This window comes from Gouania willdenowi, chromosome 1, assembly GCF_900634775.1.
Source record: "Gouania willdenowi chromosome 1, fGouWil2.1, whole genome shotgun sequence".
Classification (NCBI taxonomy): Eukaryota; Metazoa; Chordata; class Actinopteri; order Blenniiformes; family Gobiesocidae; genus Gouania; species Gouania willdenowi.
Window position 1 is genome coordinate 41,028,648 of NC_041044.1, and position 15,808 is coordinate 41,044,455.

Genomic DNA, 15,808 nt, shown 5'->3' on the forward strand with positions numbered 1-15,808 from the left:
GATAACGACTGCATATTCACTGTGTTATTGTTTTAAAAAGTCAAGGATGTCTGGTGCTGGGTACACGGAGTCACAGCAGCGTTTGAAATAAAACTGGATGCTAGAAAAGCTTTTTCTCCATCCCTGAGTAAGAACTGCTGCTCAGGCATGAACAACATCATGTGTGGACATTTGCTCTGCCTTTCCATGGCTTTGTGTTTATCGCTGGCTTTCACTGTCGATATTTCAACCACGAATCCAGCGTTGAATGGAAGTGTTGTAGAAGAACAGGATGATACAGGCTGGGGTTCATCCTTTCATCAGCTGAGACTCAGTTTACCCTCCTATCTACAGCCAATCCGTCCCTACACCCTGCAGACGCATCCACAAGACTTTGTCCACAAGCCCAAATCCAGACATCTGCGGCCGGCCCGCCTCCTGCGTCTCCTGGGTTCTTCTTTTGACCCATTCTGGATGTCCGTAGACGAAACGTCTGAGGCCTCAGAAGGTCAACGACCTTTGCTGCCTGGCCAACCACTAAACAACAACCTGAGTTTTCCCTCAGCGCTGAGAGACGCTGCTGCAAACATTCAAGTGGAGCTGGAGAATGAAGCAGCAGAGCTGGACTTTGGTTCTGTGCCTCTACCCATCGCTCAGATGATCAGAACCAGGTTGGTTCAATCAGCAACCTGTGTCCTACAGCAGCAATGGGTGGATCTGGGACCAACTTTCTGGCCTCGTTGGCTTCGACAGACGGATTGTAAAAGATCAGACGGAGAACAGAGATGCTCCTTTCCCACTGGGATGGAGTGTGTCCGAGATCAGACCATAGACATTAGGATCCTGGCATGGCACTGTGGGGATGTGAGGGATGGAGATAAAAGATCCAGGAAACGAAAAAAGACTAAAAGGTTTGATAGTAGTTCAAAGGCAAAAGGAGAAGACACAAAGAAAAGGTGTTTATGGAGACTAGTGCCTTATCCTGTTGTTACTGCGTGTCGATGCTCATGTGTGTAAACGTTTGCCATGTTCATCTAAATTCAAAAATCAGTCATTCTTTCAGTTTAATTGTTTATTTTAAATAGCGTTGTTAGTTTGTTTTGAAAGTGACCATTTTAAACCCTTTGTAAACGCTAAAAAAATTTAAACATTGTAATCGTGGCTTATACAAAAAAAAATTATCATGTTTTTTTAATTAAAAAATGTTTGTTGTTCAATGTTGTCCATACCTTTCTTTTGAATACTGCTGATTAAATAAAGTGGACGGTGAGTTTCTTTTTAACCAAAAACATAAAAAAACAATTGTTTGAAAGTTCAGTTTAATTTTTAAAACTTTATTGATAAAAAATATTGTTTAGATGTCCTTTTACTTGTTATTTGATGACTTAATAAATATTTGATATTCCATACTATTTCTACTATTGTTATTCATCTAAATGTGTTTTTCTTACTTTTTACATACTCGTGTACATTTTTTTTTGTTTTTTTTAATCATAAAAAAATTTTATAGATGGTTTTTGTCAGATGATTCTGGATTATTCCAAGACAAGTTGGTTGTCATTATTAGACCGTTGGACACTTATTTTGTCACCTATTTAAATAATGAATTAATTGAATAGTGTTGGAGAAAATAATCAACTGGCCTATATAAAATATAAAAAACAAGCAGCACCTCTGATAAAAATGAACTTTCTCTAAGAAATGTAAAATATACAAGTTTAATAATAGTAACATTCTAATTAGGTGCGACCATTGGACGACAATTGGTCCACGCCAAGAAAGAACTCATAATGGCACGTGAAAGCTATCAGTTGATGCGTTGATGTTTTCCCTATGAAAGAACTCACAGGGATACACCAAATCAATCAGTAGATGCCTCTGAGGAAGATCAAAGTAAATTTCCTGAAAAAAAAGTGTCTGAATAAATGAAACCATGACATATTATCTAAAAATAAAAAACAATTTTCTTGAGAAACAGTATATCTTTTAAAAACTTGGTGCTCGAGTAGGGCTGGGCGATTTTGCCTAAAAAAAAATTTGAGTTTCGATTCGATTTTCAATTTTTTTTCAGATATATTGTCAAAAGTGCATCTTTATTGCTGCGATTGTCCTCAAGAGTTAAAATGCAAAATAGAACAATCCCAAAATCTGTCATTCATCTATTTCAAGCTTTAACCCAGGTTTAAGCAAAAGTGCAACAGCAACTTCACAGTAGCTTAAAATTTCTGATTAAGAAATCATATAACTACATATTCTATAACATATAACATTACATTTAAAAAAATAATAAACTCTTCCCTTGGCATCTCAGCATAGTGCGAATAAAAAAAATTAAACATGCCTGTGGCACACATATAGTCTAATCAAATGGTAAACAAATGTAAACAAAGAAGGGGGCTGGCTCACATCAGAACGCAAAAAAGTCAGAAAACTGAGGTAGCAATTATTATTTATTTTTTTTAAACTTGAATTTGCAAAATAAAAATCGTTTTTATTTACAAATTCGATTCATCGATTAATTCGATTTTTTTTTTAAAAATTTTAACGGTGGTCAAAACTCCGAGGCTCCGTGAACGCAACGGCCGTGAGCTGACTGTACACAGTGAAGATGGCAGCTTCAGTAGAAGACGAGTTTGAAGATGCTCCTGATGTGGAGCCGCTTGAACCCACTCTGAAGAACATTATAGAGCAGAAATCCTTAAAATGGATATTTGTAGGTGGGAAAGGCGGCGTTGGTAAAACGACATGCAGGTACGTTTAATTTGAAAAGCCCGGATCACCCCCCATGATAATGTGGCTGCTTTGCTAGCTAATATTTCCATAAAGCTGTCACCGGCAGTGACGTGACACTTTAGATGACTAAGACCAATCTGTATTGTCATTCTTGTATTTATCCCAACAAATGTCAATTATTCAAAGTAAGTAAAGTAAAGATTATACGACCTTATGACTGTGTTAAAGCTGTTCGGTGCTGTTGGCGTTCGTTCATTGAATCTACTGGTGACCCTCGTAAATGATTACCGACTTCCGGGTTTTGGGAGTTCCGAAATAGCCTGTTTATAAAGATTTTCCAGAGGTGTTAAAAATTTGTTTTCAAATGCTGTCAGGTGTATTAAATACAGTTTAAAAAGTCTATTAAGATTTTAAAATCCCAACTTTACGACGAGGACACGTACTTTGGGTTTGAATGTAGAGTTATTTCAGGAAGTTTGTCATCTTTTAACGCGGATGCCAGTCTGCGTGTAACACCACATCACAGCACAGTCACCAGCTAACGTTAGCCTGCTGTTGGTGGCATTATGTTAGGTTGTTTTATTGTTTTTTTTTTTTTTTTTAAATTTAAAAACACAAGAATTTAATATGAACACAAATGTTAACAAATCTTTAGTGAAGGTGAGCAGAAAGAAGAATAATCGTATGTAATGTGCCCCTTTGCACCATGAACAACAACTATAATAATACATAAATAAATAAATAAATAAATAAAGTAGCTTTGGCTCAACACTGATAGTCACATTCTTTTGATTAAAATAAAAACGGGCAAATTGTAAGAAAAACAACAACAAACACTGTTTTAAAAATGATGCTCAATTGTCCAACTGATCTGTATTTAAATTTGTATTCATCCACTGAAAATTACATTTCTCGTGGTTTATTTTAAATTATTTAATACACTGATGAACAGTATTTAGATTTTTTTTGTTATAATATTTTAATGTAATGTTAACATTTGCACTAAATGCTGCAGTTATTTAACAATCAAAGGGGTATTCCATAAAGCGGGTTATGTTCAAACTCTGAGTATGTTCAGGCTCAAATGAGGGAAACTCTGAGTATCCCAATCCTAAACGCGAGGTATGTTCTTCTCTGAGTATGTTACCATGGCAACAGGTTTTATCAAAGAAACCCTCGGTTTCTACCTGGCTCCGCCCACCTGAACACCGTTTCTGAACACTTAAATGAACCTTAACACTTTTCTCTGAAACCCATTAGTAACATCACACACCACAGACGTGCTCACATCATTACTAATGTTGTGTTGCTTTAGGTTTTGAATTTTTTTTTTTATTAAACGGTAGTTTTCTTTATAACATTGTGGATACAGATCATTAAGTGAAAGACACTGAGAGGTGGATCTGCATTAAAACATCTACTGACGTCTGTAGTAAAGTTCCCTGAATACAAACCTGTGGATAATATAAAGGAGGAGATGATAATTTAAATGAATCCACTTTTAAGGCTCGATTATTGTTTTATATTGTTAAACAGTTAAATCTGTAGATCATGCATATTTGAAGCTATGATGGCACAGTGCGCTTGGGAGTGATGGGTCACGGGTTTGCTTCAGTGTTTTTCTTTTGACATTTTGAGATGACTCTGGCGACAATATTACATTACAAATCAATATAATTGATTCAATATCAAGCGGCTGTCATTGTCTTTATATCCAGTGTAACAGGAGGGCTCTATGCAGCTATCCTATGCCGCTGTCACGTTTCCTCAGACACATTTTATTCATATTAGTCACCGCTCGTCACGTCACTGAAGAGATAAAGTGATGAAGTGACCAAAAAGTGCAACTAATTACAGGTCATTTAAGCCACTATAATCACTGAAGACTGAACGCACCTTTAGAACAGGCTCATATTCCTCAAACACCGGCTTATTTCACCCGTTACGGTGAATAAATCACTCTCTTCCGTTTGGTTGTCATGGTAGTTTGTGTAATCTCTGATCCATTGATGATGGCTTTTTATCGCACGCGTGCACGTCAGTAACCCAAGGTTTACATACTCAGGGTTGATTGACCCACTTCATACCAGCTGTGATGGAATCAGATACCCAGAGTTTCCCATCGCGGGGTATGTTGACCCAGAGTTTATGGATAGACTCAGAGTTTGTTAACCCTCCTTTATGGAATACCCCTCTGATCATCTATTAAACAAAACGTACACACATTAATAATATGCAATGAGGAACTAGTCAAAATTCTACTTTTGTTTGTAAACTATTGTAAAACAGGTCCACCATCGCATTTATCTGCGATGTATTTAACTCCCTACTAATGCACTTAGTCAAGTCAAGTTTATTTCTATAGCACCTTTCATATACAAGACAAACCAAAGTGCTTTACACAAGACAAATATGATCACAGAAGCGCTAGCACAATATAAAATTACATTTAAGAACTGAGGAAGAATCTAAACATGTAAAACAATATCAATCAATAAAACAGGATAATATCACATTAAATAGTGTGACTGTTTGAGTATTAGTTGTAGTTTTCTAGAAAGGCAAAAATGATTTAAAAAAAAAAAAAAAAGTGTGTGTCCAGAATGAAGCCTTTTCCTATGATAACATGACTTGGCTTTAATTAAAACATGACTAACTTATTTAGATGCATCTATTATCTATGAGACAAACGTTGGAAGATGCTGATTTAGCTTTTGCTTCCTCCCTTTTTCACCAGCTGTAGTTTGGCCGTCCAACTCACCGCCGTGAGAGAAAGCGTCCTCATCATCTCCACAGATCCCGCCCACAACATCTCAGACGCCTTCGACCAGAAGTTCTCTAAGGTCCCCACAAAGGTCAAGGGCTACGACAACCTCTTTGCAATGGTGTGTAAACGTCTTTAGAAACTTTAAACATGTGGTTACTTTTCACCGCGTTTGTCACCCAAGTGATTTTGTGTCCTATTTCCTGGAGGCCATGAGAACAGGACGCTAGGACAGGAAGTGAACTGTGCTGACGTTCTACTATTTGTGTTGTTTGTGAGTAAAGGAGATCGACCCTAGCCTGGGCGTTGCTGAACTGCCTGATGAGTTTTTCGAGGAGGACAACATGTTAAGCATGGGCAAGAAGATGATGCAGGAGGCCATGAGTGCTTTCCCCGGCATCGACGAGGCCATGAGCTACGCAGAGGTCATGAGGTAACGACGGAAAAGCACTGAAAACGTCAAACTGTGTGTGTACGCTCATCCAGGGATGGATGACAATGACTGATGTGATAAATTAACACTAGGGATGTGCGCTCTATGTGTGGACCCTTCACTCACACATTTTACTTTCTGTAAGATCTGTGTAAGGTTTACATGGAGACTCCAACTTGTCTTCTGATGTTTTCAAATAGAATACAGTAAATCGACAGCTGTGTTATCATCTTCAAGCCCCAACCACCGTACCTCGTGCACACACCAAACGCACCATAAATGAATCCAAAACGTGTCACAGTTAGTCTGCAAATGCAGGTGTAAAAAAAGTTGCTGTTTGGAAGGAATATGAAGCAGTTGCTGCACAGACTGTAAATCCTTGCAATGATGCAGTTCAACAGAAACATACCTCAATAGTAGGAATGAGCGATATTTTATCGTTTATGATTTATCATCCAAAACATTCTCACCGGTAAGAATACGTCATCCCATGATGTAAACAATAAATTCCCAAGTCAGAAATTATCAAGGGCCACGGGCCATTTGTCCCTCAATTTAGCCAAAAAAAAAAACCGTGTTCCACGGACAAAAACTGACCCTGTTTGTTGTCAACTTATTATTCTCTGGAGCGGAACGTTGTTTACGGAAGCTCCACGGTGTGCACCGCCACCGCCCCCCCTCACACACAGCAGTTTGTCTGTGTGTGAGGTGATAGTCACAGCTGCCGTGCACGGACCGCTACTTGGTTAAAACCAGACAACCATCTAACAAAGGGAACCGATTCAAGTTCCTCCATCATGTCCACCCAAAGTTCCACAAACACAGGGACAGAGATGAACCTGTAGCAACGATTATGAACTGAAAACTCAACTAAAGCTAACTATGCTAAGCTAACACACCGACACACAGGCTGGGCTAAGAGCTAACGCTAGCCACTGCATATAAGGAACAGACCAAGTAAAAAGAACACGTCTTACTGTCATAAAGCCACAGATTTGTTTATGGTCAGATTTAACACTTGTATGGAAGGATAAAAGCAAACATGTCACATACGTTGTGTGAAATAAATGTTAGCATAAATACTAATGTCACTATTAATCCGTTCCAATTTGTGAAACGCAATATTTTTTAATTATATTTCACGTGTTCACAGACAAAGCTGATCCCATTAAACTAATGTAACTATCGAGATTATTACACTTAAATATACTGAATGATTAAATCATCAGCTTGATCTGGTTTAATTATAGAAAATCAGTTATTTATCAATCATGACTTTATGTAACTCATTATCAGATAAATAAAACAAGATTTAGCAACAGTAAAAACACTGTCTTTGCTTTTTCATGTGCTTTTTTTTTTTTTTTTAGAAAATAATTTTATTTCAAATGAGGAAATAAATGAATTACATACAATAACACTAATAGAGTGACCCACATGCACAAATATATTCCATAAAATATCAGCTCATGAACTCTTTGAGTCAGCAGATATTGTAGCCTTTTTAATGTGTCTAATGTTGATGTATTCACATTTATTTGTGTTTGTAAAGAACCTGTTTACACTAAGTTGTGTTTTTTTTTTATTATTATTTTTTATTTATAGTTTTTATTTATCGTGATTTTTATTGTTATCGTGATAAATACCAGAAATTATCGCGATCATTTTTTTTGTTGCTATTTGTTGCACCGTGACATCCTTTAATCAGTCATCACTGCTTCTCTCTGTTGTGTAGGTTAGTGAAAGGAATGAACTTCTCAGTGGTGGTGTTTGACACCGCCCCTACTGGACACACGCTGCGACTACTCAACTTCCCCACCATCGTGGAGCGAGGCCTGGGTCGCCTCATGCAGATCAAGAACCAGATCAGCCCGTTCATCTCTCAGGTGAGGAAGAACCAACAGATCTGTGGTCAACGTTGTGTCACACCACACGATCTGATTAAAACATGTACTTGATCATGTTTGTTTTTTTTATCCAGATGTGTAACATGCTCGGACTGGGCGACATGAATGCAGATCAGCTGGCCTCCAAGCTGGAGGAAACCCTGCCCGTCATCCGCTCAGTCAGTGAGCAGTTCAAAGACCCCGTGAGTCACTTTAACGCACCACAGCAGTGTTCAGAGACATCGCTATCACTCACACACGGCCTCCCATTTTCCTGTTTAAAATATCCCAAATCCCATTTCAGGGTTTATCCATTTCCACATCACTTTACACACTTTTCTGTTTTCGTTTCATCATCTTTCCCTGTTTAGATGACTTTACTGAATAGTAAACTTCCTGAAACCTGAGCAAACATGCTAAATAGTGTTAGTAGAGTCAACTGTTTTAATTTAATATTTTATATTCTTCAGATGGTTTACAAAACTGGATGGTTACGCTAAAATCATATGAAAGCAACGTTAGCCACCCTTTCAGACCCCCAGCCATTCGTTTAAGAGGAAAAAACCCCCATGGAAATGTGTGATATGGCCCAAAACATTGTTCATGAAACCTTTAATTTCCACCAACTAGGGCTGTAGTCAACCAAGGAAACGGTTGGTCGACCAAGACTCTGGCACAAGTAGTGATTAGTCGACCAAAAAAAAAGTAGAATGAATGATCAGGTGCAGAGGAGGACAAGGAGAAAGAAAAAGAGAGACAGTCATTTAGTTTTGGCGTTTTGTGGTGTCAATTTGCTTTTAAACACAGATCATTTATGATATGAACCTTATTCAAGCTTTGACCAGAACCCGACAAAGCAAAAGTGAAACCTACAGGTCCGACAGACATTAGGTGTTTATATCAGAGCACGACCTGAAACCGACAATTAAAACCTATTTTTTCCTCATACAAATGACATATTTACATTTCTTTTAGTGGTAAGTCTGATTTTATTAATAAACTGTTAATGTCAACATCAGATCAGCGCACAGGGATTCAAACACACGTCAAACACAGGCGTGCAGTGTGTCACGATCTATTTACATAATCCACGTGTTAATATAGGGATAATCCATGTTCTTGTGCAGAAAAAGGTTTGATTCAATAGTGGATGCTTGTGCTTCAAGCCTGTCTTAATTTGTTCCCTCTCTGCTCTGTAGACAGTACGCGTTGTACTGACAGCTGAAGCGCAGCGCGCACTCACACAGAGCTGTTGCTGAACATAGAATTATGTTTAGGCATTAAATAAATTATATTGATATTTAATCCTTATCACCTATATAAGTGCATTGCATTTTTTTTTTACGGTATTGAAACTGACACTATTGCTGGTCGACCAATGAAAATCTTGGTCGACCACGACGGCCAAAGTTGGCAGCCCGACCGCCAACTGGTGAATCACCCCCAATTTTTGCACGAAACCCTACGCAGTCGTGTAATGCTTAGGCCGTGACGAGTCACTAGGTAAACTCCTCACCAGATCAGCTAATACACCATCAGCTAAACCTGACTTTGTAGCAGTCTTTTCAGATTTAAATGCAGTCATACTAATCTGAACCACACATTAAAAACACACTTCAGATGAAGCTCTGCACTCATTTACAATCACAGGATAGCATGATCACAACTCCATCTGTTACACCGTAGCAGATTATCGGCTGATATAATCTGCATATTTGTCAGTTTCTGGTGAAAAATAGCACGTAAATGCGTGATATAACATGTTCAGGTTTTGTTTATACAGACAAATATTTATAGGAAATTTACTTTGATCTGCTGACATGTTTTGACTGTCAACTGTCAGTCTTCCTCAGAGGCATCTGCTGATCTCTTTGACGTGTCTTTGTGAGTTCTTTCTAGACGTGGCCAAGTTGACGGTTCCGTCAGGCTGGCCACGCCCCCTGAACTCATAGAGAACTCATAAGGACACATCAAAGCAATCAGCAGACGCCTGTGAGGAAGACTGACAGCAAGCAGTCGAAACGTCAGGAGATCAAAGTAAATATCCTGAAAAAAATTGTCTAAATAAAAGAAACCTAAAAAAGTAGACAAAATGACCTTGCTGGAATTATAAATGCGTGATATTGTCCCAAAACATGCATGTGAGACATATCTGTGTCATGTTAAAGCCTATTTTTAAGAAGGAGAGAGAGAGAAAGAATTGTGTGATTTGTTGTGGGGTTTTTTTTGTCAGGACGTGAAATACGTTTTCCAAGGATCCCGTTAAATCAGAGGCCTGACTCTTATCACTAATGATGGTAGAATAGTAAAAACACAATGATGTGAAAGGATTCTGAACAGTTTCTGTTTGTTTCAACTTGACTTGTTCAATACAAACAGGACCGTTTTGAAAATCAGGCCAAAAGGATGATTTTTGGGGATAAATGGAAACGTAGAGCAGCACAACAACAACAAGGGCCACGAGGACGAGCTTGCACAATTCATAAATTATTCGAGCTTACTGAACACATCTAATTGGTCTGAGGTCTTTGGTGATTGGCTGCTGTAATGAAGAGTCACTTCTTTGTTGTCTCGCTCTGTTGTCACTTTTTGGACGTGAGCACTGGTGACGACAGTAGAAACTGGTTCCAGTGCCAGTTGTGTTCCTAGATACAGATGATAATAATGTGTGTGTGTGTGTGTCACAGTGTGCTGTACACGACGTGCCTGCATCACACATGTATATATGTAGTTACTCTGGCTCCTCCTACTGCATGCACACTCATTTATCAGTAAGAAAAGACACTGTAATGTGAAAGGAAATCCTTTCTACTCATGTTTAAACTCTTTTTTTCCACATGAGGAATCCTGGATAGACTTTAGAAAATTCAATGTTATTGTCCAGGTTTGTTTTTCTGCAAAGCTGCACAATTTTTCTCCACTTTGTGCTCATTTCAAGTAAAGATTCTAACTATAGAAAACAATGCGGCTGCGAGACTGTTCAGATACTTCTTCGAATAAATGTGTTACATACAGTTAAGTGTTTATTACAGTGTGAAAACAAACGATTCTCAACCCAAAGGTCGTAATGTTTGTCAAATTTCTCCCACAATGTCGTGCAAATCGTGGCTAAGTTTGTTAAAGAGAAGGAAAAGGGACATTTTTAGAGATGAGATATGAATGTGTTCCAGACAGGTCAAAACCATTGCAAACGCATATATAAGAAAAGTAAAATAATTAAATGAAAATGATATTTTATTGTATGTATAACAACTTAATATAAATAAATCAATATAAAAAATTAAATGCAGTTTTTAAAGTATAAATATATAATAATATGATAAATAAAATATTGCATAGAATAAAAATGAAATGTATTTAGTGGATATTAACTTTAGTCTTCTCATCTAGCAGAAACATTATGAAAGAAAACTAACCTGACGTCACAGCATAACTCACATGTAAATGTGAGATCTTTTTTCTGAGAAAAAAGAGAGAAAATACATAAATAAACAATAAATAATGTGCTAATTAGTTTCTGGCGAGGCCCTTCTGGCACTGGATTAACTGGTTGAGGTTTTTATTTTTTTAAATATAATAAAATATATATATATATATATGTTAATTTATTATTATTTTTTTTCTTCTTTTTCTGCCTTCGTCCTCTAACCCTTCCCGCCGATTGCCCACACACATTTATAGATATCTACTCCTTGCCTACTGTCTCATTTCATTGTGCATGTGTATCATGTATGTATACACTGTATGGTTTTAAAATGAAATGAATATAAATTATTTAATAAAATGTGAGATCTCATTCTTTTTTTTTTTTTCCTTTTTTATTCCACTCAGGAACAGACAACCTTTATCTGCGTGTGCATCGCAGAGTTCCTGTCTCTGTACGAGACGGAGCGGCTGATACAGGAACTGGCCAAGTGTCGCATCGACACACACAACATCATCGTAAACCAGCTGGTTTTCCCCGACGCAGAGCGGCCGTGCAAGATGTGTGAAGCACGTCACAAAATCCAGTCCAAGTATTTAGATCAGGTAAAAACTGCCCCAATTATTCATAATTCTAACCAGCCAATCAGGAAGCAGCCAGTGTTACAGTGATGGTACTGGATGTCTTTTCTCTGCAGATGGAGGATCTTTATGAAGATTTCCACATAGTGAAGTTACCGCTGCTGCCCCACGAGGTCCGAGGAGCCGACAAGGTCAACACCTTCTCCAAGCAGCTCCTGGAACCCTACAAACCCCCCAACAAGTGACCGGCCTTGCCTCCCTCTAACCCACCTCGCACCCCCCCCTTCTCCACAGTCTGATCTCGTCTCCAGCCTCACACGCCTCCTTAGCAACAGCCTCGCCTGGTTCTCTGTCGGCCTAAACTCGTGGATGGTAGGGTAGATGATTCTCACTCTTCCTCCTCCTGTGACATCATTCCTAATCCATTTAAACTCTCCTCCTCATCATCATCACCCAGCGATGGTGCTGCTGTGTTCAGGTGGTTGATGTTTTTATTGTTCATCCCTGTGTGGTTGAAAATCGTTCAACATCAGTTCAGAGGCATCAAATATTCAATCAGATTCCTTTAAACTCTGAGAATTTACTTCAGAATTTAATTCAAGAGCAAACGTCGCCCTTTCAAGAACATGTTGAATTTCAGCATTGTTTTACATACTTTTAGAGCAGCTTATGGAGGTTGATCTGCTGTTTGAAGGCTTCAGGAGGAGTTTACATACGAAACCATTCTTTCTCTTCTCCAGTCATGTTAATCTAAGCCTGTGCTCTTCCCGTTTCCATCATATTAAAAAAACCCACTATATATAGACAGCCATCAGCCTTATTTAGTGCATTGTTAAAGATGAATCTTGAATGTGTTTTAATGCGATAATAAAAAGTGAGCTCGACCCCTCCCCCTCCCCTTCCCCTCTGAATGCTCTGTTTTCTATAGACTCTTTAAATTAAACCCACCGCTGAGTGGTCATTAAAACAAAGTCGCCTCAGCTGACAGCCTCTTGTGGTTCCTTCTTTTGAGCTGCCTGTTTTTTTCTGTATGTGCAGTAGTTAATTGGAGTAGATTGGGGTGCACCATGCTGAACGTAGCACAGATTGGTTCTGACAGCGTTAAATCACGGTTAAGCTTTTAGCTGAGCTGCTCAGGGGCAACAAACAGGCTTCCTGCTGAACAACACGTGATTTACTGCTTCATTAATACTTCATTAGGATTTTTTGAAATTATCTGTTTTTTAACATTGTTCCATTGTTTCCAAAACATAAAAACAACACATAAGGAAAGGAAATTTAGCGCCTGTACTACGAAGCCGGATTTCCTTTTATCGCGTTAATGTGTGGGATTTATTCGGTGTGTGCTGTACGACGACGCTGGCTAAGACGTACAAAAGTCCCGCCTCTTGACCAAGTGGTTCTCTTATTAGAATGAACTGCCCATTGTTAGAAGATCCTGGTTGGTGCAGATCTGACAGCTGACTGTGTTTAGGAAAGAAAGATAATTAAAAGGATACTCCACTGTTTTTACAAATGTGGCCTAAAACCTTTGAAATGTCCTTATTAGAACATCGAGGCCTAACAAAATGTATTATTTTTGCACCATATTCGTTTTATTACCTTTTGTGAGCCTGTGCGCCACCATGTTGAAATGACGTCATTGCTGACGCGAATCTTCCCTTTCAGCCCATTGACTTCTATAGAAGGTTTCTATAGCAGCTTATTCAGTCAAAATGACAACTTGTGCTGCTTTGGGTTGCTCTAAAAATCAGTCAAAGTGAAAAAAGTCAAAAATTTGATTCACAAAATTCACAAACGGAAAAAATCTGTAACCGCAGGGGGCGACAGTTCCAACTCTGCTGTTTCGTAGACGGCATGAAGAAGAGAAGAAGAAGAGCTCTGTGTGGATGTAAATACAGGCGACCAGGATCCACTGCTCATTAATGCCGACCCAAGTAGAATTTGTCTGCTGCAAAGAACCGGTGTTTTTTGCAGAAATGGTTGAAAGTTTGGTTTAATGGATTTTTTGCTTTTCTTCTCTTCTTCATGGCGTCTTAGAGCAGCCCAAAGCAGCACAAGTTGTGATTTTGACTGAAAAAGCTGCTAAATGATCCTGAACGTTTCACCTTCATCAATGACGTCATTTCAACATGGCGGCGCACATGCTCTCAAACGGTAAAATAGTCCCATTTTTAAAAGTTAATGAAACAAATATGGTGCAAAATAATGCGTTTTGTTAGGCATAAATCTTCTAATAAGGACATTACGAAGGTTTTAGGCCACATCCCTAGATAAATGCAAGCCTGTGGAGAGAAACTCTGTTTGCATGGACGATCATTCATTCATTCATTCATTCATACTCTTAGTGACACTGTCAGCCTCAATAGCAACATACAACAGTGAAACAATGTGCTCTCATCCCAGTGTGTGAGCGATAAATTCAGGACTACCTGAATAAAAACAAGTCTGTGCTGTAATAAAGTGAAATTCATCAGAGCGCTGTAAATTTATCATCCCATGGATTAATATTGGATAATCTCACGCCTTTACACATTAACAGTGTCAGCAGCTTCCTGCCTGTGTTCTTTTCTTCCTGTTTTTTCTACAGCAACACTGGCCACGTGTACATGGGAGCTTAAATTCCTCTTTAAAGTTGAATAAAAGGTCATTTACTGTCCTCGCATAGTGACAGCTTTAGCAAATATGACAAAAAGTCACTTTTATTGAGTTGCAGACTGCACCTTTAAGTGAACGTGTTTATATCCTGCTTCATAGTACAGGGGCTCTGACACAGAATGTTTGGTTAGGTGAAGCTAATGGAGAGACATCCAGGATATACATATCCAGCTTTGTAGTACAGGTTCTTAAAGTCTGAGCTACTTTTCCAGTGCTTGAAAACACCAACCTGTGACAGGCCATCAGTGATGAACCTGAGGTCATGGTATTTAATCATCAGACTTTCTCGCCACTCCTGCTTATTTACATTCAAACAGCTAGTCATTATTTCCTTTTCTTTACACATTTTGACAAAAATAACCCATATTTACATTTCACTTTAACTAAAAAAATATTAAATTAATTTTAACTAGTGAATATCAAACTGACAATTTACTTCATTTGTTGAAATACTTTTAATTTGAAAGTTGTTTTTTTTTTCTTTTTTTTTCACAAGCTCTGATTTAAATACAAATTTAAATAATGAAAAATACATATAGGTTTTTCACTGGCATATTTTAACTTTTATAAACTCATGTAAAAATTATGATTTTAAATTACATTTCTTCATTTTTTTTTTTTTTTATGAAATTTACATTAAAATATAAATATATTTGCTTGGTCGGTCAGTTCGCTCATGTTTTCAGGTATTTTACTAATTCAGCCAGGGATGTGTAAACCTATGAGTACAGCTGTTAGATATAATTGGAAATAATTAAAAATACATGTACATTTTTCACGTGAACTTTTATGAAAGCGTGTTTTTTTTTTTTTTTTTTTACAAACATTTGCATTAAAATATAAATAACTTTGCTTGGTCAGTTTTCTCATGTTTCCAGGTATTTTAAACCTATGAATACAGCCTTGTTTTAACCTAACATTTAAACAAACTACTCACTACCAGTCCATCTGATATCTGTGTTATCTCATGGTGTACAAAGCTGATATAAATGTACAAACACTTTGGAACAACTGACAATCTGTCGTAAATAACCTGCACATTAATGCTTCAGCATTCATTTCTTATTCCAAGGAGACATTAGTGGGTTTTCCTTCATTTGTCGTCGGTTCATTTGCAACAAGTGGAGAGTTCAGAGCTGTTAGTGGGACATTGCTATGTGTGTGGTTTTTTTTACATAGCTATCACATAACACCACAGTTATCCATGGTCCACTAGCTCCGTGTTTCATAACCCGGCCCGTGCTCTGCGGCCCTCTGCGCTCCGGCCTGTCGCTCACAGTCCATCACCGAGCTGCGCTCTCCCGGTCGGGTGCCGCGCTAACGAGCCCCTCCTCCTCCTCCTCCTTTTGG

General features: G+C 38.1%; 2 protein-coding genes across 2 annotated transcripts; both read left to right on the forward strand.

The window, feature by feature from the left end:
* The first annotated feature begins 136 nt into the window (after nt 1–136).
* LOC114459600 (noggin-2-like) lies at nt 137–996 on the forward strand. Its single transcript, XM_028441811.1, has one exon. The coding sequence runs from the start codon at nt 148–150 to the stop codon at nt 994–996; it is 849 nt and encodes a 282-aa protein (XP_028297612.1). The 5' UTR covers nt 137–147.
* A 1,542-nt stretch (nt 997–2,538) lies between these two features.
* On the forward strand, nt 2,539–12,780 carry get3 (guided entry of tail-anchored proteins factor 3, ATPase). The gene is made up of 7 exons (XM_028454210.1): nt 2,539–2,730; nt 5,450–5,597; nt 5,761–5,909; nt 7,645–7,795; nt 7,891–7,998; nt 11,627–11,824; nt 11,917–12,780. The coding sequence occupies exons 1-7, from the start codon at nt 2,588–2,590 to the stop codon at nt 12,043–12,045; spliced, it is 1,026 nt and encodes a 341-aa protein (XP_028310011.1). The 5' UTR covers nt 2,539–2,587; the 3' UTR covers nt 12,046–12,780.
* The last annotated feature ends 3,028 nt before the right edge of the window (nt 12,781–15,808 follow it).